The 20739-nt window shown below is 39.3% G+C and overlaps 6 protein-coding genes and 2 non-coding genes across 13 annotated transcripts; 4 read left to right on the top strand and 4 right to left on the bottom strand.

Moving 5' to 3' along the window:
* Positions 1 to 147: 147 nt before the first annotated feature.
* On the bottom strand, positions 148 to 4267 carry LOC130512453 (uncharacterized). The gene is made up of 2 exons (XM_057010467.1): positions 3799 to 4267; positions 148 to 2854 (listed from the first exon to the last, which is right to left on the bottom strand). The coding sequence occupies exon 2, from the start codon at positions 2852 to 2854 to the stop codon at positions 449 to 451; it is 2406 nt and encodes an 801-aa protein (XP_056866447.1). The 5' UTR covers positions 3799 to 4267; the 3' UTR covers positions 148 to 448.
* Positions 4268 to 4392: 125 nt separating this feature from the next.
* On the top strand, positions 4393 to 6191 carry LOC108814109 (UDP-glycosyltransferase 74B1). The gene is made up of 2 exons (XM_018586607.2): positions 4393 to 5133; positions 5356 to 6191. The coding sequence occupies exons 1-2, from the start codon at positions 4480 to 4482 to the stop codon at positions 6085 to 6087; spliced, it is 1386 nt and encodes a 461-aa protein (XP_018442109.2). The 5' UTR covers positions 4393 to 4479; the 3' UTR covers positions 6088 to 6191.
* A 291-nt stretch (positions 6192 to 6482) lies between these two features.
* LOC130497962 (U5 spliceosomal RNA) lies at positions 6483 to 6598 on the top strand. The gene has a single exon (XR_008936999.1). It is a non-coding gene; the product is annotated as a U5 spliceosomal RNA (small nuclear RNA).
* A 263-nt stretch (positions 6599 to 6861) lies between these two features.
* On the bottom strand, positions 6862 to 11271 carry LOC108821153 (uncharacterized). Of its 2 annotated transcripts, XM_057010461.1 has the most exons (12): positions 11081 to 11271; positions 10483 to 10848; positions 10236 to 10394; positions 10054 to 10128; positions 9887 to 9952; positions 9707 to 9799; positions 9472 to 9615; positions 9275 to 9382; positions 9097 to 9148; positions 8231 to 8515; positions 7814 to 7981; positions 6862 to 7258 (listed from the first exon to the last, which is right to left on the bottom strand). In XM_057010461.1, exons 1-12 carry the CDS (start codon positions 11246 to 11248, stop codon positions 7047 to 7049), a joined length of 1896 nt encoding a protein of 631 aa, XP_056866441.1. In that variant the 5' UTR covers positions 11249 to 11271; the 3' UTR covers positions 6862 to 7046. The 2 variants fall into 2 exon arrangements, with proteins under 2 accessions (XP_056866441.1, XP_056866439.1); XM_057010459.1 differs by lacking the exons at positions 6862 to 7258; positions 7814 to 7981; positions 8231 to 8515 and adding exons at positions 8617 to 8851; positions 8934 to 8998.
* Positions 11272 to 11333: 62 nt separating this feature from the next.
* Positions 11334 to 11407, top strand: TRNAV-AAC (transfer RNA valine (anticodon AAC)). Its single transcript has one exon. It is a non-coding gene; the product is annotated as a tRNA-Val (tRNA).
* A 656-nt stretch (positions 11408 to 12063) lies between these two features.
* On the bottom strand, positions 12064 to 13870 carry LOC108837022 (uncharacterized). Its single transcript, XM_018610125.2, has 5 exons — positions 13653 to 13870; positions 13393 to 13558; positions 13222 to 13302; positions 12454 to 12577; positions 12064 to 12359 (listed from the first exon to the last, which is right to left on the bottom strand). Exons 1-5 carry the CDS (start codon positions 13816 to 13818, stop codon positions 12318 to 12320), a joined length of 579 nt encoding a protein of 192 aa, XP_018465627.2. The 5' UTR covers positions 13819 to 13870; the 3' UTR covers positions 12064 to 12317.
* A 122-nt stretch (positions 13871 to 13992) lies between these two features.
* Positions 13993 to 17054, top strand: LOC108812576 (GCN5-related N-acetyltransferase 5, chloroplastic). 4 transcript variants are annotated; one of them, XM_057010452.1, is made up of 5 exons: positions 13995 to 14721; positions 14814 to 15108; positions 15198 to 15292; positions 15603 to 15685; positions 16765 to 17054. In XM_057010452.1, exons 1-2 carry the CDS (start codon positions 14048 to 14050, stop codon positions 15100 to 15102), a joined length of 963 nt encoding a protein of 320 aa, XP_056866432.1. In that variant the 5' UTR covers positions 13995 to 14047; the 3' UTR covers positions 15103 to 15108; positions 15198 to 15292; positions 15603 to 15685; positions 16765 to 17054. The 4 variants fall into 4 exon arrangements, with proteins under 4 accessions (XP_018440380.2, XP_056866432.1, XP_056866429.1 ...); XM_057010449.1 differs by having other exon boundaries at positions 15603 to 15689; XM_057010445.1 differs by having other exon boundaries at positions 15603 to 16089.
* On the bottom strand, positions 15670 to 18002 carry LOC108812553 (probable serine/threonine-protein kinase PBL28). Of its 2 annotated transcripts, none has more exons than XM_018584842.2 (7): positions 17342 to 18002; positions 17058 to 17245; positions 16746 to 16944; positions 16504 to 16667; positions 16306 to 16410; positions 15981 to 16103; positions 15670 to 15909 (listed from the first exon to the last, which is right to left on the bottom strand). In XM_018584842.2, the coding sequence occupies exons 1-7, from the start codon at positions 17448 to 17450 to the stop codon at positions 15670 to 15672; spliced, it is 1128 nt and encodes a 375-aa protein (XP_018440344.1). In that variant the 5' UTR covers positions 17451 to 18002. The 2 variants fall into 2 exon arrangements, with proteins under 2 accessions (XP_018440344.1, XP_018440352.1); XM_018584850.2 differs by having other exon boundaries at positions 17384 to 18001.
* Positions 18003 to 20739: the final 2737 nt, after the last annotated feature.

Below are 20739 nucleotides of genomic sequence, written 5' to 3'. Positions count from 1 at the left end.
TTCCAGCTGGACGACTTACAAATAAGTCGTCTGGAAGGTTTTCCAGCTGGACGACTTACAAATAAGTCGTCTGGAAGGTTTTCCAGCTGGACGACTTACAAATAAGTCGTCTGGAAGGTTTTCCAGCTGGACGACTTACAAATAAGGTAGTCTAAAAATAAAATACACTGGACGACTTCGTAAAAGGTCGTCTAAAAAAAAATACACTTGAAGGGATAGTAGAAGGTAGTCTAAACACTGGACGACTTAAATACACTGGACGACTTAAATACACTGGACGACTTCGTAAAAGGTCGTCTAAAAAAAATACACTTGAAGGGATAGTAGAAGGTAGTCTAATACACTGGACGACTTCGTAGAAGGTAGACGAAACACTGGACGACTTAGAAATTAGTCGTCTGGACGGGTAATCAAGACTGGACGACTTATATTTAGGTCGTCTGGACAACTAGTCAACTGGTTGTGTACATTGTGGTTTCGTATGGCCAGTTTCCTTGCAGTTTGAGCATCTCCGTGCCCTGTGTTTCTTCCTGGGTTTGTGTCCCCTCATCCTAGATAGCTCCAACCAAGATTGCCATCTTGATTTCTTCTGTCTCCCCGGACCACGCTTTACGTTTGGAGGAAAGCATTCTCGTTCCTCAATATGTTGTGACACGATAGGATATATATTCTCTGAGTATCCTGCATACAGATGATTCTTTGAGTAAAGTGGACATACAAGTGTGTCGATATGCACACCAGCATGTGTTCCAGCTGCTATAGCATGAGAGCAAGGTATTTTCTCCACTCCATAGACACCACAACCACACTTTACATGTTCCAAATCAACCGCACAGTCCATTTTGCCACCTTTGACAAAGAAACGCCATCCATCAATTGGTTCGACCGTCATCGTATCCGCTATCTCTGATCGAACAGCAAGCAAGTATTCAACACCCCGGCTATGTACAGTTGGGAGACTCAAAGCATCTTGTCTCCTTTTCCAATACCATTTTCCTAACTTCTGCCTTATGAACTCCAGCAGGAACGGAATCGGAAATCCTCTTGCTCGCTTCAGTGCGGAATTAATAGATTCAGCGATGTTGCTTGTTTTTATGTTGAACCTGTTCCCCTTACAATAAACCCTTGACCATAGCTTGGCGTCGGCCTTCTCCAAATACGTTGCAAGTTCCGGGTTTGCACTCCGTATCTCAGCCATGTACCGGTTAAAATCGTGAACCGTGTGCGCATAAGCAGCCCCTTTCACCAAGTACATGAGATGTTTCCCTTTAAACTTTTTGACAATGTTATCTTGAAGGTGATAATAACATATTCCTCGGGTTGCCCAAGGAAACACCTTCTCACACGCACTTTTAATGGCCGCGTGCCGGTCAGAGACTATCACCAGAGGCTTGTCATGAGATATACAACTAGCCAATTTTGTGAAAAACCATTCCCAAGAAGGTTCATCTTCAGCATCCACGATCCCAAAAGCCAATGGGAATATCTGAAAATTGCCATCTTGTGCGGCTGCAACTAACATAACACCTCCATACTTTCCACTTAGGTGAGTTCCATCCACCACAATGACCCTTCTCTGATACTTAAAACCTTTGATAGAAGCTCCAAAAGAGAGAAATAGATACTTAAATCTTTTCTCAGAATCAAGTTCTATAGCCGTGATAGAATCAGGATTTGCAATGGAGATTTGCTCGAGATATGAAGGCAGACGCGAATACCCTTCTTCTGCTGATCCTCTCACCAATTTCTGTGCATATAACAGTGCTCTGTATGAAGTGGTGTAATCAAGCGTCATGCCAAACATGTTCTTCATTGCATCAGTGATATGCTGTGGAGTTATCCCATCAATGATCCCAACACGATCAATGAAAAGACTACCAACATACTTTGGAGTACAGTGTCTCCGCTGAGCGATTCGGTCTCCAATTGAGCATAAATGTTTTTCCACATACTTTGTTACCCAAAACGTGTTTGTCCCATGTTTCACACTCGCTCTGATCTTCCATCCACAACCGCTAACCCGACATATTGCCACAAGGAGAGTTTTTGTTGATTTGTATATTCTGAAAGAAAACCTACCCCTCACTGCTGTCAACCGCAGCTCTGAAAGCAGTGCATCCTTGCTAACAAAACTCTGGTTGACATAGATGCTGGTACAATCCGATTTTCCTCCTTCAATAGCATTTGTCTTAGCATATGTCTTTTCAATTTCTTCAAAACAAATATTATCATCATCTTCCTCGTCCTCATCTAGAACCTTTCCATAAAGACTGTAATCCCCACCATTCTGATCCGTTTCACCAACAATAGTGTTATCAGCATCCTCCTCCCCATTTTCCTCCTCCCCATTTTCCTCCTCCCCATCTTGATTTTCATCTTCAACAGACTCATTATCACCAACATCTTCAAAACATTCATCAGCCTCATCATTATCACCAACATCTTCTTCCCATTCACCAGCTTCATCATTATCACCAACATCTTCTTCCCATTCACCAGCTTCTTCTCTTTTCTCTGAAACCGTTTCCACCTTGCTGCGGCTTGATACACAAAGACATACTCTATGCGTTTTGAGTATCTCGAGCAAGTTTCGAACTTGTCTATCACTTGTAACATGAATGGGAGGACTGCCTGGAGTCATCATCATTTCTGCTGGTAATGAGTAGCTAATCTCCACAGTCACTGATCTCATGTCCAGGTTATAATCTTCTTGAGCCATTGCAACAAGTTCAGCATGTGTTGAATCTTCATTCAATAAAAACAATCTTGCTCCTTTGAGATCATCAACCACAAAATCCCAACGGAAATCTCTCAACAACCATTCTCCATACACTGCATGTAACTTAAAAATCATCTGCAAATATTCAAAATAAAACACATTAGTAAACATAGAGAAAATGAAGAAGTTCAACAAACATTATCGCAGACGACTTAGATTTAAGTCGTCCAGAAGACTTAAAGGTAAGTCGTCTAAAGAGGTCACTTTTGCAATTGAAAATTAAAAGGGACGACTTAATTCTAAGTCGTCCGGCTTTGTTTGTTAAAAAAAAAATTTCAGACGACTTATATATAAGTCGTCTACGAAAAACGGGCTAGTTTTGCATTTGACCGAATCGTGTCAGATCTTTGACTATTTCTGGACGACTTATAAATCAGTCGTCTCTGGAAAGTAAAAATTTCAATATTTTATTCAAACTAGACGACTTACACGTAAGTCGTCCCAGGTTAGTTTTGTAATTGAAAAATAAAACTTGAAATTTAACTTTCTCCAGACGACTTAACTAAAAGTCGTCCAGCTAGACGACTTAATTTAAGGTCGTCCGGGATAAGCAAGGTTTGGACGACTTAATTGGGAAAAATTCTGGACGACTTTGCTTTCCCCGGACGACTTTAAATTAAGTCTTCTGACGGGACGACTTTATATTATGTCGTCTGGTAAAAATTAAATTATGAAGTTTTATTTTTCAACTACAAAACTAACCTAAGACGACTTACACGTAAGTCGTCTAGTTTAATAAAATATTGAAATTTTAACTTTCCGAGAGACGACTGAATTATAAGTCGTCCAGAAATAGTCAAAGATCTGACACGATTCGGTCAAATGCAAAACTAGCCTGTTTCTCGTAGACGACTTATATATAAGTCGTCTGGACTGTTTTTTTTCACCAAACAAAGCTGGACGACTTAGTTTAAGTCGTCCGTTTGACCAGAAGACTCATCAGTAAGTCTTCTACATACAGATGACTTACTTGTAAGTCTTCTACGCGAACAAATTTTGAAAAAAATTCAAATTCGTACCTTAAACTAGGTGAGATGACTTTGTTTGCACACAGGGTCTTCTCCAACCACCCAGAACCTCAAACGAAAGCAACCGTAAGTCAAAACGAAAGAAATATGGCTCCAAACAATTTTGAATCAAAAGCTTCAGTTTTTTGGATGAATATGGAGAGAAAGTGAAAGAAATGTTGTTTTTAGTTCATAACAATTGAAACAGAGAGAGTGTAAAGAGATTTACGTGCATTAAAGGGCATTAAAAGCTCCAAACAGTTCGTACAAGGTTGTTCCCACTATTCATGGCAGTGGCAATATTGTAAATACTTGAAGAAAATGAGGTTGAGACAGTAAAGAAGCCATTTTCGAAAAAAAAAAAAAAAAGGGTTAATGGCATTTTCGTAGATAAAATGCAGATGTGGGGTTAAAAACTCAAAAAAAAAATGAGTCAAAAGAAAATGTTAGTTTTCTGTTTGAATTCAAGTTTTGAGTCACTTTTGCAATAAGCCCGTATAAAGAAAAGAAAAAAGAAATGTATCTAACTAGCCTAGCCATTAGGTAGGTGACACCAACGCGAAACGTGAACAAAATGCGTTCGGACATATATTAACCCAACCACTCATTTTTTCTTCGAACACATCAGAGTTCCTCCGTGTCTTCTTCAACTGAAAACAAGCAGAACTCAAGCTACGCTTCCTCTGAGCTTCAATGGCTGAAACAACAACCAACTCCAAAGGCCACGTCGTGGTCTTACCTTACCCAGTCCAAGGCCACCTAAACCCAATGGTCCAGTTCGCAAAACGCCTAGCTTCCAAAGGCGTCAAAGTCACGATCGCCACCACCACCTACACCGCCTCCTCCATCTCCACCCCCTCCGTCTCCGTCGAACCGATCTCCGACGGACACGACTCCATCCCCATAGGCGTCCCGGGAGTCAGCATCGACGCCTACTCCGAATCCTTCAAGCTCAACGGCTCCGAGACCTTAACCCGAGTCATCGAGAAGTTCAAATCCACCGACTCCCCCATCGACTCCTTAGTCTACGACTCTTTCCTCCCGTGGGGACTCGAAGTCGCGAGATCTAACTCCGTCTCCGCCGCAGCTTTCTTCACCAACAACCTCACCGTCTGCTCCGTGCTTCGTAAATTCGCCTCCGGAGAGTTCCCCTTCCCCGCCGATCCCGCCTCCGCGCCGTATCTCGTCCCCGGCTTGCCGGCTTTGAGCTACGACGAGCTTCCTTCCTTCGTCGGACGTCACTCGGTGAGCCACGCGGCGCACGGGAGGGTTCTTCTCAGTCAGTTCAGTAACCACGAAGATGCTGATTGGCTGTTCGTCAACGGCTTCGAAGGTTTAGAGACACAAGTAAGAAGAGTTTTAATCAAATTATTACTTATACAAAGTAATTTAATTTATTTCTCAGATTATTATACAAAGTGATTTAACTAAAACTATTTTATGATTTATCTTTTATGTTCGTTGATGTTTAATTTAGATTATGTATAAATTAAATTTATGTTTAATTTAGATTATGTGTAAACTACATATTCATGTTAGTTGATGTTTTGGGTTGTGTTTTGGTTTTAGGGTTGTGAAGTTGGAGAATCAGAGGCAATGAAGGCGACGCTGATCGGACCTATGATCCCATCTGCTTATCTAGACGGTCGAATCGAAGACGATAGAGGCTACGGCTCGAGCCTGATGAAGCCGCTCTCGGAGGAGTGTATGGAGTGGCTAGACACTAAGCAGAGTAAGTCGGTGGTTTTTGTTTCGTTCGGTTCGTTTGGGATTCTCTTTGAGAAGCAGCTCGCTGAGGTGGCAACGGCTTTACGAGAATCGGGCTTTAACTTCTTGTGGGTGATCAAAGAAGCTCATATAGCGAAGCTACCGGAAGGGTTTGTGGAAGCTACCAAAGACAGATCGTTGCTGGTTTCTTGGTGTAACCAGCTTGAGGTTTTAGCTCATGGATCGATTGGTTGTTTTTTGACTCACTGTGGTTGGAACTCGACGTTGGAAGGGTTGAGTTTGGGAGTTCCGATGGTGGGTGTGCCTCAGTGGAGTGATCAGATGAATGATGCGAAGTTCGTGGAGGAGGTGTGGAGAGTTGGGTATAGAGCGAAAGAGGAAGCTGGGGGAGGAGTTGTGAAGAGCGGTGAGGTGGTGAGGTGTTTGAGAGGAGTGATGGAAGGAGAGAGTAGTGTGGAGATTAGAGAGAGTTCTAAGAAGTGGAAAGATCTAGCTGTGAAGGCGATGAGTGAAGGAGGAAGCTCTGATCGGAGTATTAATGAGTTTGTGGAGAGTTTAGGGAAGAAACATTGAGTGGTAATGAGATCGGAGTTTGTAAATCTTGTGTGTTTGTTGTTGTTTTAAGAGCATTGTAAGGAGATGATTCCGATTCAATAATAAGTAAACCAATTGTGATATGATTCTTGTCCAAGTGCTTAAACATGGGTATAGGTTCTGCAACAAGTACCACTCCTGTCTGAAAGAAAGATAATAGCCATGATCCACAAGTCCATCACGAATTCTATTATCCTTTACCAAATGGGAAACATCTATGTTATCAATAATAATATATAGGCCCAGTTTTACCTGCAGCCCACAAAGCCTTTTAATAAAGAAGTTTTTATACATCCCACATCGGAAAGCTAAGAGGATTTATGCTGGAGATGTTAGTATAAATACACATCACACTCCTTAGAAACAAACCACGCAGCCATGTGGTGAGCGCAAAGCGAACTATTCTTTCGCCTTTTACTAAAGAATACCGTGTGCTCTCCATGCAAAGTGGCATACGCCTATTTTTGGAGGGATCTGCCTTTGGGTGGACCCAACATTTCGAGTGTTAACTTTTATCTAACACTGAACTATGAGTTTTCTTCCATCGGTTTTGCAAATCTGATATTGTTGTGTTCCAAGTATCGATTTGCTCTCAACCAAGTTATGTGGGGAACACTCGGGTTTTGTTTTTCTTTAAGATCCCCTTAGGCTATAGTTAATTAATATAAAACTAAGCAGAAGAAAAATCTCAAAGTTGATTCTTTTTATTTTCTCGACTGGCATTTCAACAATTATCAATTGGACATCTTAGTAGAGTATCAACCGTTTAAAGGATTTGAATACTGGAATCTGAAGAAATAGCAACAAAGATCATACGAGGATTAGCTTCAAAAAGACTATTTTGTGTTTGTGATCACTGTTCTTGGAAAGTTAACTCTAAATCATATTCCCTTTTATTTTTATATACGCGGACAATATATCTGTCGAAGGGTGTGTCATTAGCATCGATCAATGAGTTCATCTCGGTCTATAAACCGCTCCAGCAGCTCTTGCTCCTTCAGAACCAAGCAATCCTCAGCTTTTCCAAACCAGTTATAACGATTGTTGGCAACGTAATCATACACCGAGTCCCTTAGAGGAGTGGGAACCATGGTGAAAGCCTTCAATGCTGAGTAAGGCAGAGGCAAGTATGATACCACTCGAAGTGCAGCTGTAGAGTCAAAAAAGATGCACAACCAAAAAGATCAATCTACGACTTCATTCTTGGGCAATAGGTTTGAAGGAGAAAACATGTTGAGAAACAAAATCCCATACTGCACAGAACAATAACTCAAAAATATATCACCACAGATCATAAGCAGTCACTAGATTCACTACGCTAACATGAGAGGAAGTCAAGAATATATAATCACAGGACATAAGCAGTCACTAGATTCACTACGCTAACATGAGAGGAAGTCAAGAGTATATAATCACAGGACATAAGCAGTCACTATGCAACCATCTGACATAAGCAGTTTCGAAGAGAGATTCATTCAGCATCAATTAAGCTTACACTTAACCAGCCGACTAAATCCATCAACCATAACTAACAAGCTGGGGGGTACTTAACTAGAGAGAGTTCATATCTGCGAATCTTAAATACAAGCAAGAAGCGCGATGGTAGACTGATTCTAGTGGCCATTAGAAAACACATTCAAGCTTCATTCAATTCTCCAGTGAAACTTGTAAAAGCATTGTTGTGTGAAAAGAAGATTATAGTTACCGGTTGATGCCTGATGGTAAGAGCCGAGACCTTCAACAAAGAGAAATCGCTTCTGAACATCTTCCTTAGTGACTCCACTCACTGTTAGATACGGCTCAGCGGTTTTAGACTGAAGGCAACAGAACTTTATCTTTCTGTGCTTATCCGCTTTGATGATCCACTTCACACCTAACATCAGAACAATCACTACTCTCAGCTGCAACAATCTACCAAATCGACTGAGTAAACTAGCCAAGTACTAAAATCTAATACAATTTCAACTACTTCAAGTTAACCAATACGATTCCTAAGGCTGCAAATCTAATAGAATTGTTCAATCAAGACTGATTACCAAATCAATCGACAGATAAACCTCTAAACGATCTCGCAAAACGGCTTCGTTGTGAGCTTAATAGAGAGAGAGAGAGAACATTGTACCTCCGTGGCAAAGAGGACAGACTCCGTCGTACACGACGACACGTGGCTGAAGGTGAGCTTGCATCATCATCGGCATCGCAGTCGGCGATTCCGTCGGGTCCGAGTACGCGACGGCATCATCGGCGTCGATTTCCGCCGCAGCAGCCGTCGTGCGAGAAACAGCTCCGGACGGCGACGGAGAAGAGAAAGAAACCGATCGACGGCGGAGAGAACCTCCGAGGATGGACCTGGGTTTCAAAATCCTAAGCGCCTTCGTCAACATTCTAGAATTCCTTTTGACATTTCCTTCAGAAAAAAAAATGTTCACAAAGAAAAACAGTTACAGGCTTTTCAATGAAAGAACTGTGCTTTGCTTGAGCTCCAAGTTCAGCGAAAGGCTCAAAGTAAGTTAAAACGGGTTCACCATAACATGTTACTGGGCCAATCTCAGCCCACCAAATTAAATAGGAACACAACTGTAAGGTACAAAAAGAAACCGAGTGTGAACTTTGCAAAGTCAGACGACATATGATAATTTTATTTTCTAGCTGGATTCTACATTGTTTTGCATTCACTTTCTGCAAAAAAATCTCTATTATGGCACATCCTCGCTCTTCACCACATTCTAGTGGTTTCGTTTGTCTGCAAGAAAACGAAGACATGTTGAGTGAACTTTTTGTTTAGGCTACTATTCAGATTTTGATGAGGGTGCTCAAGGACAAACCAAACTCTCTATCTTCGTTCACGGATAATAAGTATAAAGTCTTCACGCCACTTCAACTTGTCCTTCTGTATACAACGCATTTTAGATTTTGGTTAGCTTTACTGTATCATTTTGATCTGACATCATCAAATGTAAAGAATAATGGGAGACTAGGTTGTCTAACCAGGAAGACGGACAGCCAAGTTTGCTTGTTCGTCCGCAGCAGAGTTCAGATTCTGTACAAAGAACAATGCCAGACATTTGAATTAGAAAAACGTCATGCAGTGATCTTGCTCTCAAGTATTAGACCGTTATATCATCTATTTACACAGAGAGAGAGAGAGATGTACTTGGGCACATACCCTTAGTACATGACTGATTTCGAAAGACGCACATTCCTTGGTTAGTTGTTTTGCTTCCTCGTGCAGCTTCGAGAGTACCTCGTTGTTTACCTTCCATTTACCTTTAATCTGTTCCTTCTCATAAACATACGAGTATGTGAGAGGAAGAGATCAAGCGTTCTACTGAGATAAATAAATAAATGACTCTATTGACGAACCTGCATACAGATAAGCTTGGAGTCACCTTTTACTTTAATTATCTTGTAACCTCTCTCAATAGCATGCCTCAACCCTAGGATTAACCCATGATACTCTGCTGCATTGTTTGTAGCAATTCCTAACCCTTGACGCACTTTACAAATCTGTATTTTTTTTTTAACACAACAAAATATTTTTTTTCAGAGACAGAACTTGATTCTGTAATAAAAACCGTAATTCAAAAGTAATTCATACCAAGCTTCCATCCTTAGTTTTCAGTACAGCTGCTGCGCCAGCGAGACCTGGATTCCCCTTTGATGCACCGTCAAACTCAATAAAGCAAGTTTCCTACCACAAGAGGGGAAACATAACTTGAGCCAAAAAAACATTCTGCCTTCTGAATAATGATAAAATACAAACATAACCACAACTCACATCTGAAGTAACAGCCGATGGTTTTAGCTGATCAAAAACCGATGACGTGGAAGCAGAAGGAATATCCTGAGAAACATGAATACTTAAGGTCGTTTTGTCTCGTAATATTATTACTCTTCAGCTATTTCTTCAAACTATAATATAAGAATCAAAAGCCCTGTCCTTACATGTTTCATATCTTCTGACTTCATCTCTGAGGTATCCTCTTCTTCAGATTGTTTCACTTTAGAAGAAGATGGCTCCTAAAGAAGGGTTTTAAAGAGAGGCACAGTTAATAACACAAGACGAATCACGACAGCTGAAGACACTCTACCTAGATAACACTGTGAAGGGTACAAAGTTATGATACCTGGAAAAGACAAGGCGTGAGAGCGCCAAACATATCCTCTCTCAAGTCAGAAGCTCCAAAACAGTAGAGAGGGTTCTTCATCCCAACAGAAGAAAGATATTCCTCTGCGTCTTTAGACAACGAGTATCCCTTATAAACACTAACCGGAGGATCAAACACCTACCATTAACAAAAAGCAATCCTATCCTAAATAAAGTACACACATAAAAAAAAAAAAACAGAGAGTAAAATTAAAAGATGTACTCACCGACGATCCAGCTTGAGCCTGGCAATCATTCAAATCTTTGTAGATTCCAATAACGTCACCCTTCCGGACAACAAAGAATGCGTCTTTCTCTTTATCAGCAACAGGAACAGCGGTCAACAATTTCGATCTACCAGCCTTAGATCTGGAGGAATAGCAATGAGGTCTAGAGAGTCCGAGTGGAGTGACAACACTTGCAGGGTTTAAACAGGGCTTTGAAGGCATGAAAAAGCATTGGTTCCATGGGATCTTGGAAGTGACGTAGCTGGATCTCTTGAGAAGCCCCAAGGAAATGTAAGAACGGGCATGATGAGAGAGGCAGTTCATTACAGTTTTAGTAGTTATCCCCTCCACACACACACACACACACTGAGATGAAGAAAAGACACAACTTTAGTTAAAATTCATAAGTCATGTACACTTTAAAACAAGCAAAGTTCACAAATTTCTTCTTCGTGTGATAATCTAAATCTGGGATTAACAGAAAACAGACTGAACCACGAGAGCTTTCGGAGAAGCAATTTCGAACAGTGAATGCATACAAAATCAAACAGAGACTACTGCGTGAGGCTAGAGCAGGGTTGTTAAATTGACATCTTACCAAGCAAAACGAGGTGGAACTCTGGATTAATTGCTCTCTTTGCCGCAGTGGGGAAGAAGATGAGAGGCAGAGAACGGTGGGTTTAAGCCGGGTTTTGGTCTGCGTCAGGTGGTCTTTAGGGTAATTCTCAAACCGAAATTTTATTTTGTTCGGGTTTGAGTTTAGCATTCGCCGGTTTATTATTTACCTAGTGGCCAGAGATGAAAAGCCGGAAAATAAGACAAAATGCTGCATATCGTTTATAAGGACATCTGGTTTCGTGGTGTAGTTGGTTATCACGTCAGTCTAACACACTGAAGGTCTCCGGTTCGAACCCGGGCGAAGCCATAATTTACATTTTTTTTTCCACTAGGTAAAACCCTAAAAAATACTCCCTCTGTTTCATAATACTTGATGTTTTGCCTTCTTGCACAAAGATTAAAAAAACTAGATTTTTCTAAAAAAAATATTTTAAAAATATTACTTTAGAATCAATTAACCAATAATAAAAAGACAGTTAAATCTAATTGGTTGAACAGTTTCCAATAAAGTTAAAGTTAACCTTAAAATCTCAAAATTTCATCTAATTTGAAACAAAATTATCCTTCTAAAACATCAACTATACAACTCAATTACAAGTTTGTCATTAATAAAAGGAAAAAAAAATTAAAATTTAATATATTATTTATTACAAAAATTAACAAAAAAATAAAAACTAATCCTCGATTAGTCACTCTCCCTTTTTCCGTTAACTCAATAGGTACCGACCAACCTTTACTGTTACCTGGAACTGAAAGTGAAGTATTTTTACTGCCGAAAATAAGACTTCTGGTTTGTGTAACTGGTTATTACGTGGTCTCCTGTTCGAACTGGTCGAAGCCACAATTTTTATTTTTTTTTCACAGAAATGAGCTTGTGTACCCTGCTTTGGTTTTGATTTCTTAATGTGATTTGGATTTTAATTGTTTTTCTTTGGGTAAATTTATTAAGATTTAATACCAACATCAACAAAAACCAGTAAGATTGCAAAATGCACGAAAATGTGATAAATACGGATAATTTTTTAAAAAACAAGGTGAAACTAGTCTGCTTGAGTTTCAAATCCCTGGAACTCAAGAAATCTCTAATCTGGTAAAGACAACAACATGCGAGAAAAGCCCACTTCTCCCTTGCCGATCAGATCTAAACGCTTTCTTGGGTTAGTAGCTGCGACATACCCTTTTTGGCGACTTCACTGACCGTCTCCTTTCCACTGGCCTCATGTGCCAACAAGTTGCAACCTTCGTCTCACCAGTTCAAGCTGTGATGAGAGGGAAACATTGGCATTAATATCACACACATTCACACAAGAAGGCTTGATCAACATAACACAATAAAATGCAAGTGAAGCTTACCACTTTCTTGACTCGGTTGTTGGCGGCATCAGTCCCTCCGAAGACGCAATCGGAAAGATAGGGGCTACGAACACGTACTTCTTTCATCACCAGAATGTCTGAGTTTTCCCACTGCACAGGAAGCCTGTTAAGAAACAAAAAAGATAGCAAGCGATTCGAATCATTAGAAACTAAAAACATTTCAACATTCCTATGAAGTCTAAAACCATGCATCCCCACTGCATCTTAATTGGATCACAGAGAAACTAATAACAATACTTGACAGTAATTTAAAACCATGCTGAATTTGGAAAATAGCGCAATAAAAAGTAAGCAAATGATATACTAAAACAGTACAGATCATGGGAGGAAAAAAAAAAGACAAAACTTTGATTAAATTTTGTTCCAAAGCGACCATCAACAAAGAAACTAGAGAAATAACAGCACTAATATCATGTCCAGAATCTAGCAATCGGCAATACAACACAACAGAAACTCAAGCAAATTTCCTTCTTAACAACCACTTGTTAACAAGGAACACATATAAACTAAACTAGGCAAACATCTATCTGATTAGCCCCATCTCTATCAAAACCTATCAGCAAAAAACAAACACAACCTAATTCGTAAAAAAGGAACAAACATGGTAAATTGGTAATCTTCTTCACACGAGAAGCGAGACAGAGAGAGAGACAAACGCTTAAAATCATAACAAAATGTTATACAGTAATAGCAAAAATTCTACAAACCTTCCCCAATTAGAAAAACTAAAAAAGGAAAGATCTTTACGTCTTAGACAACGCGTCGAAGATGCTCTGCGCCTCAGCGGTAACACCAACACCCATTCTCTCAGCTTCTGCTTCCGCTTGCCTGCCCCCAAATACACTTTCATAGTAAGCTACTTGAAAAAAAAAAAAGAAAAAAGCAGAAGACTTTGCATTCAAAAACAATAATTTTAACCTGATAGCAAGTGCTTCTTTAGCTCGGAGCGAGTCGAGATTAACACAACAGCTGTCAGTAAGAAGCGGATCTTCGGTTTTGCCCAAATAAGACAGCCCAGTTATGAAACTCGCATTCACCATCCGAGTGTTCTTCGAATGCCCAGCTCTAGGTTTCGTACCCTCTTGTGAAACGAACCAATCACGTCAAGGATGATTCAACAAAAAATCATAATCTTAACAAAAAAAATTATTTGAGAGTAAAACAAAAAAAAAGGATATCAAAAACGACGTAGTTGCGGATTGGATCGTAAGCCATGACGATCCCTCGGAACTCATCTCCGGTGATCACTTTCACCGAATAAATATTCCCCACCGCGAATTTCTCGCCTTCTCCTCCTCCGATGTCGTTGGCCACCACCGTTGCTCCTCCTCCTGCTGGATCCATGGCGGCCGCCTTCCCAATCGCGCGTTCTGAGAAACGTCGATGTACAGAAAACCATTACAAATACATATTTGTAACATTTCGATATATGGGCCTCAAGCCCATATACTTTACTGGGCTTTCCGCGGGTTTTATCAAAACGCCGCGTTTTACTGTCGTCTCTACCAAATTTGTCAGTTATTTTATCCATTTGAGAGTGAGAGAGAGAGAGGAAGCATCATCTCGTGTATCAATGGCGGCCGTAAGCATCGCACTCGCTTTCTCTTTCGATTCTCTCAAGCAAAACCATCCCGCGAAGTTCAACCTCTCGTCTAGATACCCTTCGCTATACTCCTATAGATCTCGCCACCGCTCCAATCTCAGATTCGCTTCACTTCCTTCTCCGCACTCTCCTTCGATCTCAACCGCTACAGAAACAGGAGAAGAAGAAGTAGAAGAAGAATCCACGGGGAGATACGACTTTCTCGAGGAAACCTTCCGCACGGGGAGGTTCTTGAGCAACGCGGAGCTCGAGAAGCTCAAAGCCCTCGAAGGGTTTGCGTATTTCGAGGAGCTTGAGTCCGGATCCATGTGGGTTCGCGTAATGAGACAAGACGAGATGGATTCGACGGTGAGTCTCCTCGCCGAGTCGTTCGGAGAGTCGATGATGTTGCCTTCCGGGTACCAGTCCGTGCTGAGGTTCTTGGTGAAACAGTATCTGATCGAGAGGAGAGAAGTGTTGCCGCACGCAGTGACTTTAGTTGGATTCTTTAGGAGAAAAACGGATTCAGAGGAGGTTGTTGAGATGGCGGGAACTGTGGAGGTTTGTCTTGACAAACGAGGCGCTAATGCTTCTCCTCCTTCTCCTACTCCGCCAAAGGAATCGCCTTATGTGTGTAACATGACTGTTAAAGAGGATCTTAGAAGGTATTTTATTTAGTGTTGTTTAATGTTGTTTTATGATTAAAGTTTGTGACTTTTTTTTTTTTGTGGGGGGGGGGGGTGATGATTGGGTTTAGGAGAGGGATTGGGTGGCATTTGTTGAAGGCGAGTGAAGAGCTGATATCTCAGCTTAGTCCTTCGAAAGATGTCTACTTGCATTGCAGGATGGTCGATGAGGCTCCTTTCAATATGTACAAGAAGGCAGGGTACGAGGTTGTTAAGACGGATACTGTTTTGGTCCTTTTGATGTTGCAGCGGCGTAAGCATTTGATGCGCAAGAAGCTTCCACCGTCCACCACCTACTCTTCAGATGCGGTAGATGTGGTGGAGTCTGATAATGAGCTGACCTCCTCTGCCACTGTGTGAACACGGGTACAGTTTTTTGTATCATTGTGGCTCTTAGTGTTCGTTGTAAAATCAAATAACTTTGAACTGGTTGTGATTGGGGCTCCATCATGCAGGAACTACATTGGACTTGAGTTGTTACCACCCTTCCATCCACTGTTGATGTTCCATTTTCTTGCTTCAACTTGCTGTTTATATGATCGTAGTAGAGGTATGTCACTCATGTTCTTATCCAATGTAGTGATTGTCTTTCTTGGTTACATATGTGCGGTCTAAAGTTTAAGCATAAGGCGAAAAGAGGAAACAGAAAAAGGATACACCCCTGAATGTATATATATATATATATAAACACTCCATTTCTCTTCAAGCAAAACACTCTTGGAAAATAAAACACAATAAACACCCCGATTTACATGGTGACTTTATAGTATATAGTATATACATCTAAATAATGTCTCGCTTGATATAATTTTTAGCAGCTGTGAATTATTTATTAATTAGGATTGTTTTCTTTTTATCAGCAACCTCTCATTGTTGGAAAAAAAAATGACGTAATCCATATTACTGCTTTGAAAGAATCTGGTGTCTCTAGAGCCTTCTGAATGTAGGTATCGTCCCACCCAAACCGCCCTTGGAGTTTGTGTAGATAATTAGTTGCAGCTCCTTAACACAGTCAGTCACAGAAGGCCTCTCGCTGCTCTCTATACGGATGCAACGTGATGCCAAATCAGCAAACATGGCTATAGCTTCCATGCTGTATGAGTTCCGAGACAGCTCTGGATCTATAACCTTGCGCAGTTTCTTTCTATCATTTAGTATACTCCTGACCTGAAACGTAGAGAACAGTCGGCAGTTTATTCTTTATGTTAATTCTTAGAAGCTAGGAGGGCCATTTTTACCTGTAGCACCAGGTTCTGTTCGTTTGGGCCCTGAGTTAAGTCAACTGCTCTGCGTCCGGTTAGTAGTTCTAGCAGCACGACCCCAAATGCATAAATGTCGCTTTGTAGTGTAAGTTTACCTGTCTGCCACATCACAAATGGAAAATATTATGCTAAAACTGTCCTTCCTTTCTTATGAGTTCTGATATTTAAGTGTGATTAAAGCTTTTTTTCTGGTCATTCATGTCACTATTAGCAAGTTTTTGTTTTAGCTATGTAAGGTTTAGTTTGCCCTTTGGCGATTTATAGGAAGAAATCATGTGAAGACATAAGTAAGAATGTTTACCGATGTGTATTCTGGGTCGAAATAGCCGAATGTTCCTAGAACTCTTGCTGTCACACAAGTGTCCTTTCCTTCTGGCATCAACTTTGCGAGTCCAAAGTCTGATATCTGCAAGGGTTTCACTCGACGTCTTAACTTTTAGTGAATGTTTTGAACTTTTTTTCTGCATAAACCATCGACTTAGTGTATTGTGTAATGCACCTTTGCGTTATAGTAGGTGTCCAGTAAAACGTTGGTGGATTTGAAATCTCTGTGAACAATTGGAATGCCAACACCAGAACTCGAATGTAGATACGCGAGTCCTTTCGCTGCTCCAAGTGCGATTCTGAGTCTTATTGGCCAGCTTATCTTTGCTTCTTTTAATCCTGTGATAAAAAAACACCGTTTAGTTTAGTGGCCATTTTGCCTTTTAATGGATTTGACTGTTGTTTCATTGACTTTACCATTCAAATGATCTTGCAGGTTTCCGTTTTGCATATATTCATATACAAGGAACCGGTGTTTGCCATCTGCACAGTAGCCAATCAAAGATACCAGATTTGGATGGTCGAGTCTACTCAATATATCCACCTCCACACGAAATTCTCTTTCTCCGTCAGCCTTTTTGAACGGAGGCAAATCCATCTTCTTGATCGCAACAACCTTCAGATAGCAAAAGGATCAAAGATAATACATATGTTTCATCTTTAACAACATGTAACACTATAAAGCCTGTAAATCACATTAAAATGAAGCGAGTATAGTTCATATCATACCTCTCCTGTTTTTAGAGTGCCTTTGTAAACTCGGCCAAAGCCTCCTTTACCGAGGAGATTCTCATCACTGAAGGAATTTGTGGCCTCTTCCATTTCCTTGAGGGTATAAACACATGACCCGTATCTTCGTTTCCTTGGCTGAGACGTCTGATCTTCTATTTGCCAGCACTCTGCTGTTCTGTAGACCCCTGAGAAGTAAGGTTTAGGTTCCACACAGATTGATTCAGTTTCAGTTAAGCCCCACTTTTATCCAGTATTAGTAATGTCGAAGATAACATACATACTTTTACGCCATCTGGCGAAGATGATGGAGAAAAGGAACGTACATGGATCCGTATCATAGGATTTGCTTCTCCTTCTCTTGTTCCAAGCCGAAACAAGAGGAAAATGCATAGCTTCTGGTTGTGTCTTTACGCCTAGTAGGTGCAGCAAGAGACCATTCAAAAGCCAAGCTTCTGATGAATTCCTTCCGAGTTTGTTGCTTACAAAGAAACAGAGAAGATTGGTGTTATGCGAAGAAGAGAGAGAGATATAGAGGAGTCTATCAAGTCTCTCTCTCTCTCTTGGTCTTTAAAACCTTTCAAGCAACTAAATTGATCTTTGAGGGGTTAGATTTGTGAAATACTCAACAGCAGTATTTCAACTACCGAAGTTATAGAGAGAGGATAAAGAAAGAGACGGTAGAGCTGAAGCATACGTAAGATTACATGTACGTGAAGCAAAAGTAAATAATAGCATCTTCAGAAAGACTTGACCTGTTTTCTTTAACACTTGGTATGGTTCTCTTGTCTGAATCTATTTACTTCTGCCAGAGTATATGTGTATAAATACGTACGTATCTGTTTCGAGATAGGGAGAGAGATGAGAAGCTGCTTTCAAGAGTGTTTTCCTTCCCTTTTTGCGCTTCAATTGTTTTATTTTTACTATATTAATATTAGTGTTGTTTTCATTTGTTCGTTGAGTGATGGAGACACATATATTTGTTTACAGGGGAAGAAGAAGAGGACCTCTAATTTTCGTAAAAGCAATCTTTGTTTCATAATTAGCTTGTCAAATCCTAGGTTACTGTAACGTATCTAATTATATATTCAACATTTGGTTCGGGTGAACCTTTGCTTCAAACAGAAAATGACGAGTCGTCTTTACAACCTTGTTTGTCGTTTCTTTCTTAAGACTGCAGAGTGATTGCAGTTTAATATCAACTGAGAGACAACATGCCGTTTTCTTCGCAGATATCGGGCCAGGCCTCATAACAGGCGGTTATGGGTCCATATAACTAAAGTGAAAGTAACCTTTCTTGAAATTGTTTAATTTGGATTATAATACATCCGAGGGGAGATAGAACATAAATGAAACCTCTATAAATTAATAATATTGGGATTACACCAAAACTATATTTTTTATTAATTTATAGAGATTATCAATTTATCGAGATATTAATTAAACCAAAAATTCAATTTAGAACTATAAAATTATATTAATTTATAGAGATATTAATCTATCGATTATTAATTTAAAAAAAGTTATAATGTAGTTACAATCAATCAAGAATGCTATTATTCCAACCGTGACATGAGCATTTACTGAAATTTACTTCATTGTTTTCTTCTTTGAACGTCATCGTGATTAATATATCAAATAAAAATTTTAAGCTACAAAATAGCTGCTTAATCTATTTTGTTGTTTGTTATGTATGAAATTGTATTAATTAAGCACATTGGATACTCAGATATATAATAACTGACTAATTTTGGATATCAGCTATGAGCCTATGAGATAACAGAAGTATTACTTTTGATTAGAGAGTTAGATGTGATAATTTTGCTTAGTAAATTGAACACATCAATATGGTCTGCAATAGTTATTCACCATTAACAATCACTTACAATGTATTTACTCATGAAGCTAACTACAAGTTGAGTAATATAAGAACTTAAAAAAAACAGTGTTAACCACATTGGATACTCATATAGTAACTAAAATGAGTAAGTTGAGTGACTTGGTTATTTGCTGATTTATAATATTTCTTGATATCTATTCTACTAAAATATGATCATGTCCGTTTGATAAATGTTTGGTTTAATAATGTATTTTATTTATTTAAGGGATTATTATATCAAATTAAATTCAAATATGTGGATTATTATATCAAAAATAAATTCAAATATGATTACACAAATATCTAAATATAAAAATTAAAATTTTCAAAAAAAAAATTCAAAGAGCGGATCATAATCTAATTCATTAGTTAAAACTATTCTCATATTTTCAAATATGTATCAACCTACAAAATATTTTTTCCTTACAAATTAAAACAACTATACACACACACACATATATATATATATATGTATATATATATATATATATATATTGTATGGTTCCAATTAGTTGCTAAGTTATTAATTAGATTAAAAAGTTAACACTCTTTCTAACTCATAAGATATACAATTCATTTTTCAAAGGTATTTAGGATTTTTACAGATTTCTCGTCAACCGCTATGATACCAATTGTTGGAATTGTTAAATCCATATCCAACTATTTATTATCCGACTAGTACGATATTGTCCACTTTGTATCTTATAAGTTGGCCCGCATGGATTTACTTTTCGGTTTCTTCCCAAAAATCCTTATACTAATTAGAGTTAGACTTTTCTTTATATAGTAGATACTTTTTGTCTAAACTTCTGATGTGAGAATTAATTTGATATTTCACAAATGCATCATATCTCAATCAACTATCTTGCTGGTAATTAACCCTTTCAAAATTTCATTCTTGTTTCTTGATCATCGATTTAATTGCTATATATGCTTCTCTGTAGAGGAGTTGAGGTTCTATATAGAGTCGACGGATCTGGAGAAAAAAAACAGTGACAATAATCATATCTGGGAAAAGATAAACACAAAATACTTCAAGACGGTCAAAGCAACCATCGTCTTTCCTATGGAAGACATACATAGCCTCGTGAATTTGCAGATCGTGTGCAAGAATATTCGCAATGACCCTAAAGATCGACTTAATCGTCTAACACTCTTGCACGTCACATCAAGCTCATTGATACCAATCTTTATCATTTATCAGCTAAATCATACACACAACTCCACTCACTCTAATTTTTCGGCGGAAGAATATTTTAGTGCTTTCATCAAAGCATCTGAATCTGATTTATCATTATTAGATACAAACCCTGATTTTTATCTTCTTAGAAAGCTGTGGTGGAGATCCTGAATAAAGATCCCGTGAATGGGACAACTAAGATCAGTTTGATGAGGAGTACTCATGCCTGGATGATGAAGTTCACTATTCTCAAAGTCACCATCACTATCACTCCTCCGGAAGGAGATAACAATAAGGGTGGCCACGTGGAGTGGATCACCAAGGCCGAAGAGATTTCTGATAACCACCGTGATAAAAGATTTCTTTGTTAATACAGCTGATCATGTTTGTGAGATCATCAGGGACAAGCTTGGGAGTAAATAAGACCGTTGACGTGGAACATATAAGTATATTTATATTAGAGTAAGTCCGCGTTACATGCAGAAAATTACTCTATTATATTTTCCTTAAGGGAAAATTGCATTTTAAACCGGGGCTTCTAGCCTAGTGGTAAAGGGCTCACAGCTGTAAGTACCGCCACCTGGGTTCGAATTCTGGCCACTGGGGAATTAACATTTCGGCAT

The sequence above is a fragment of the Raphanus sativus genome, chromosome 1, assembly GCF_000801105.2.
Source record: "Raphanus sativus cultivar WK10039 chromosome 1, ASM80110v3, whole genome shotgun sequence".
In the NCBI taxonomy this organism is placed as follows: domain Eukaryota; kingdom Viridiplantae; phylum Streptophyta; class Magnoliopsida; order Brassicales; family Brassicaceae; genus Raphanus; species Raphanus sativus.
This window is presented reverse-complemented; position numbering and strand designations above follow the sequence as displayed.